This window comes from Anoplopoma fimbria, unplaced genomic scaffold (genome assembly GCF_027596085.1).
Source record: "Anoplopoma fimbria isolate UVic2021 breed Golden Eagle Sablefish unplaced genomic scaffold, Afim_UVic_2022 Un_contig_7967_pilon_pilon, whole genome shotgun sequence".
Taxonomy (NCBI): Eukaryota; Metazoa; Chordata; class Actinopteri; order Perciformes; family Anoplopomatidae; genus Anoplopoma; species Anoplopoma fimbria.
This window is the reverse complement of record NW_026552838.1, coordinates 11303-17386: the sequence shown is the minus strand read 5'-3', so window position 1 is coordinate 17386 and position 6084 is coordinate 11303. Positions and strand designations below refer to the sequence as shown.

The 6084-nt window shown below is 43.1% G+C and overlaps 1 protein-coding gene across 1 annotated transcript; it reads left to right on the top strand.

Moving 5' to 3' along the window:
- The first annotated feature begins 2683 nt into the window (after window positions 1-2683).
- Window positions 2684-5506, top strand: LOC129116214 (E3 SUMO-protein ligase ZBED1-like). Its single transcript, XM_054627215.1, has 3 exons — window positions 2684-2987; window positions 3102-4112; window positions 4494-5506. Exons 1-3 carry the CDS (start codon window positions 2684-2686, stop codon window positions 5504-5506), a joined length of 2328 nt encoding a protein of 775 aa, XP_054483190.1.
- The last annotated feature ends 578 nt before the right edge of the window (window positions 5507-6084 follow it).

Sequence of the window (6084 nt, the reverse complement as noted above, 5' to 3'; positions counted from 1 at the left end):
CATCGGTGTGCATGTCATTTACTAAATTTAGTTTCCACAGTCGATGTTGATAAGGCTAATACGACAGAAGCTTACAAGAAATTGTCCAGATCAGCCTTTTCTAAGTGTCAGGCACTCTGGAATAAAGCATCAAGGTCTCCTCAAAATGCTGAGCTTATAGAGGAACACTGTAAGCTTCACTTGGTACAGCCTAATTCAACTCGATGGAACTCGTCTTTCATGGCCGTGGAACGTGTGGTCAGAATCATTAAAGACCAAGGACAGGGGTCTGTGAGAACGGTCTGTGCTGCACTCAATGTTCCAATGTAAGTAGCTTATGTTAATGTATAATTGTGTTCTTAATTTGTTAGAATAATGCTTACCACATTATCTGCTGTAGGTACATAAACAAATTAATAAATGTCCAGCATTGCACAGTGGTTCTGTATACATTTTGTGGAAATATGTGTTTGTTTATTTTCTTCTGTTTCTATTAGGTACAGTCCGGCTGACATAGCCTTTTTAGGGGAATATGTCACCACCATGAGTCCAGTTGCGAAGTCCTTGAACATACTACAAGGTGAAGTCAACATTCAGATGGGCTGGCTGCTCCCGACAATCACCACCCTCACAACCAAGCTTGAAAAGTCCAGACCGTCACTCAGATTTTGCAAGCCACTTGTTGATGCTCTTCTTGAAGGTTTGAGGAAGCGGTTTGAGAGCATGATGTCAGAGCCAGAGCTAATTGCAGCAGCCATACTTGTTCCAAGGTTCAAAACCTCCTGGACCAGCAATGACACAGTCCTACAGCTTGGTAAGGAAAACGTTTTATTTTTGTTTGTTTGCTTGTTTTTTCAAAAACCTTTACATCCAACAATGATTCTATGCAGTTGCTTACTTACAGAGTAATAATAACAAAAATGTGTGTTTGTTGGTGTGATTCTGCTGTTTCTAATCAAGGCCTTAGTTACATCAAGACACATCTGCCAGAACATGATGAAGGTCTTCGGTCTCCTGATACCACAGCATCCTCTTCTGAAGATGATGACTTCTTCTCCAATGTCAAGCCGACACATTCCAATGAGATAAGTCAGCAACTTGATGGATACCTAGCCGCTACAGCTGATGGAGTGAATACACTGGCCCCCTATCCAGCTGTGCGTAACCTCTCACTAAAGCTCAACACAGCCCTGCCAGCTTCAGCAGCGTGTGAAAGGCTTTTTAGCATTGCCGGTTTGCTTTTCACCCCAAGAAGGGGATCAATTCATTCACAGAATTTTGAGAACCAACTTCTCCTCAAGTTGAACAAGGAGTTCATGAAATTTGATTGAACTGAAGTACAGTACACACACACACACACACACACACACACAAATGTCCTGTGCTACTTACACACATAGGCGTAATTTACGGGGGGTTAGAGGGGTTATAACCCCCTCAATAATCAGATCCAGCTAATATAACCCCCTCAATATCATCACACATAATTCAGATGAACAAAAAATGAAATATTCTGAATTAATACCTTGTTTGTTTTCTTTATTAATTTAATTTGTCAGCAAGATAGTATCATGTTTTGATAATCTGTAATGTACACCCCCCCAGCCCACCGACTACTTGGTATTACCCGAACTATTTCGCAAGGTCGCTGGGATGAATAGTAAGAGAAGACTAATGCTAACTGTACATGAATGGATATGAAAAGGACACTGAAAGGCAGCCAGGGCCAGACAACAATTTTTAATTGTTGGTCGTCAAAGGAGCCAAAAGCCAAAAGGAGTAAAAATCCTGACGATAAGGAGGTAAATACCCGTATTGTTAAGTTAGGTGTTATCATCCACTCTATATTTTTTCACTACCTGGATAGTTTACGCCTCCATTTAAAGTGGAGAGGGACCTTCACTTTCCCCATACAAACCCTCAGAATAAAGAGGTAGTATCAGTGGAGAAACAAAATAATTTTCGATTGAGAGCATAATTTCACATTCAAACAGTATCGTTGGTGTGCTATGTGCAGTAAAACCAGACGATCTGAATAATTCCTGATTCATGCCAGATATTTATTTCCCGCTTTGTAAGAGCTAGCTAGCTAACTATGTGAACTTTATATGATTAGCATAGGCTACGTTGTAATGGCAGCGATAGACGTCCTCAAACTAAGATTCTAGAACCCACTGCCTCAAACGTACTCGGTTACAGGTGGGTAAAATGCAATGTGAGTACAGAGACCAAATTGCTGTTTGCTCCCATACAGTCACACATACAGTTTTTTGGGGGAATGCATTAATTTACTTAGAGATGTCATCCATTGACAGCTAGCTCCTGTGGGCTAGTTCAGAGGTTACACCACTCCTTTTGAGCGTGCACTCCTGTACTGTACACACACATACACACACACACACACAACGGTTAATGACGGTGCATGTGAGTAGGCTTGCTCGTAGGAAACATTGAAACAGCATTATTGTTATTATTAATAATAATAATAATAATAATAATAATAATAATGGTATTATTATTATTATTATTTTATACAAAAATGTGTAGCAGTCTAAATGTGCTAGTAAGTGGGCAAAAGGAGTTTAAAATGCTTTACAACTTTTTGGTGAGGGAACACATATTCTCCAAAACTGATATCGATACCACCTCTCTCAACCCATTTAATATTTTTTTATATATCAGGAGAAGAGGGAAAGAGAGGGAAATGGCCAAGGAGGCGACAGAGGGTCAGGTGACCAGAAAGAGAGAGAAGAAGAAGACAGAGGAGGCAACAGAGCAATTGAAGGAGAGAGAGGAGGCGACAGAGGGACAGGTGACCAGAAAGAGAGAGAAGGCGACAGAGCAATTGAAGGAGAGCGAGGAGGCGACAGAGGGTCAGGTGACCAGAGAGAGAGAGAAGAAGGAGACAGAGGAGGTGACAGAGCAATTGAAAGAGAGCGAGGAGGCGACAGAGGGTCAGGTGACCAGAGAGAGAGAGAAGAAGAAGGAGACAGAGGAGGCGACAAAGGGTCAGATTAGGGCTGCAGGATATATCGGCTATGTACGATATATCGATATAATTTCCAAGGGGATACAAGATTTGACAATATCGTTTATATCGATATATGCGTTAAAATGGTCAGTTTCGCCTCAAGCGTCTGTGTTTGCCTTGGGAGACTGTGAGCGCGACCGCGACCCCTCCCACTCTGTCGTTCCGAACGTGCCGTGTGCAAAGACGCGTCTTTCCCGCCCCCGCCACCCCCTCACAACAAATCAAGCATGGAGGATCCCGATAAAAAACGAGACGGCGGAGCGAGACGACATTGTTTCTAAAAGGAGAAACAACGGTTCCATCATATGGAAATGGTTTGGTTTTAAAAAAAAAGATGAGCAGCAGCTGCAGGTCATCTGTAGGGAATGCAACAAAACAGTTGCGTCCAAAAGTGGAAGCACGACCAATCTTTTCCACCATTTGCAGCAGCGGCACAAAGTGCAATACGAGGAATGTGTGAAACTCCGTGGCTGTGCTGCTGCTGCTGCATCACCGACCGCGAAAGCATCTTCTGCGGCTGCCCCAAAACAATGTCTATTGCAAGAATCCTTCACTCGTGGTGAGCCATATGACAAGAAAACCGCAAAGTGGCGTGAGATCACTAAAGCGGTAGCCTACCACATTGCAAAAGACATGGTCCCGGTCGCAACGGTCGCCCAGGATGGTTTCAAAAAGTTGCTCCGAACAATGGACCCAAGGTACAATTTGCCAAATCGAAACTATTTCTCTGAAGAAGTGCTGCCAGAGATGTACACCACTCTCAGGCAAAAGCTGACAGCCCGGCTCGCAACAGTAAAATATTTTGCGGTCACTACCGACATGTGGTCCAGTAGGACCTGCGAGCCGTATATGTCATTGACAGTTCATTTTATCGAGGACTGGAGAATGGAGTCGGCGTGCCTCCAAACCAGCTACTTTCCTCAAGATCACACCGGAGAGCACATCGCTGAAGCCCTGCAGGATGCCCTCTCAAGCTGGAAGCTGGAGGAAAAGCGGCTGGTGGCCATAACCACCGACAACGGGAGCAACGTTGTTAAAGCGGCCCAACTGCTAAAATGGCTGAGGATGCAATGCTTTGGTCACCGACTTCATTTGGCCATTGGTGAGTACAATGGCAAAGTAATAGTTACAGGGAAGAGAAAATGTGTGCATGCTTTAAAACGGTTGTTTGCCATAACAACTTTTTCACACAGTTAAATGGTGTTTGAATTTGACATAAAATCTAAATCACACACCTCCCTCTTAAACACAGGTGATCTTCCTTTTTTAGATAATAAAAATCAAAGAAGAATTACATTTTTTAAATACTTTTATTTTAAATGTTTTCTTTTAAAGAACACGAACACACAACTGAAAAAGTGAATACAAAAACAAAATAAAATAACACGGCGTACTCTACTTAACAGGTTTCTAAGACATTGTTTAAATTAAAAGGTTAAATGAAAAAGTCAATGATTTAAAATATTTAACAATTTTATTTCAGGACATGGCATGGATGATCACCGCATCACAAGGTGCATTGCGCTGTGCAAGAAAATGGTCAGCAGCTTTTCCTATAGCTGGAAACGGAGGAGAGAATTGGCTGAGGTGCAGATTCAGCTGGGTCTACCGACTCACCAGCTCATCACAGAGTCAGCCACACGTTGGGGATCGAGACAGCAGATGATCAGCAGGGTCCTGGAGCAAGAGGCAGCCCTCTCCAAAGTCCTGTTTGCTGACAAGAAGTCGAGACATCTTGTCCTTAACTGGCAGGACGTAGAGGTCCTGCAGGCAGTCCAGAAAGTCCTGAAGCCCCTTCATGACTTCACAGACGCTCTCTCCGGTGAAGAGTATGTCACCCTCTCCTACGTCAGGCCTGTGCTACACCTCTTCAACTCAAGTCTCCTAATATGGGAAGATGATGATAGTGAGCTGTGTAGGTCGATCAAGACCAGAATCTTGGATTACCTTAATGCCAAGTATGCTGACCCAGACACAAGTGACCTTTTGGATATGGCATCACTTGCGGATCCACGTTTCAGGGTCCAATACATCCCAGGTGAAAGAGTTGAGGCACTGAAACACAGAGCTGTGTTGGAGGTGGAGGCCTTGCAGGCTGATTTGGGCGGAGGTAAGCCGGACCCGGCTGGCCCTGTGCCAGAGGAACCAGGAATGCCAACACCATCCACAAAGAAGAAGTCACTGGCCAGCTTCTTCAAGCAGAGCACAGCCACCAACACCAGGCTGACACAGAGGGAGGCGATTGAAAGTGAGCTTACAAGCTACTTACAGTCAGCTATCATCGACCACGACACAGATCCTCTCCAATGGTGGAAGATGCATGCCGATATTTTTCCAGCACTGAGCCTCCTGGCAAAAAAGTACCTTTGCGCACCAGCAACCAGTTCCCCTTCTGAAAGGGTTTTCAGTTGCAGCGGCAACATTGTCAACTGTCACAGGGCATCCCTGAAGCCTGAGGCGGTTGATAGACTAGTTTTCCTTGCACAAAACCTGTAAAATATAGGAGCACTGCAAATGAGAAAAGTTTTTTTGGCCTGTTCTGTTGGTAATTTTGTTCTGTTTACATTCTTGTTCTTTGCACAGCTGTAGGAGAAGAAAAATCTTAACCCTTTTCATTTAATTAAAACTATTTAATATATTTGTTATTTCACACAATGTTAGATGTTGGCACCACTTAATTTGTCAAAGAGATTTAAAGATTTTATTTATTTTGTTAAGAAGCATAAAAACTGTTCTCTTCATGTGTTCATGTGTTCATTCAATGTACCTTTTTTGCACTTGGCACATGTGCCAGCCAGAGTTCCATGTTCCATTCTGGTGAAAATGACTATACAAAATCACATGTTGATATATGTTGCAGTCATACTGATCTGTGTTTTATTAAAAGTGCTTGCAACGTCTCACATGTGGCTTTTGACTTAAAAAAAAACATCTAACCCACTCTATCGAAAATATCGAGATATATATCGTATATCGCCATTCAGCCAAAAAATATCGGGATATCATATTTTGCCCATATCGTGCAGCCCTAGGTCAGATGGCCAAAGTGAGGGAGAGAGAGCACAGAGACAGGC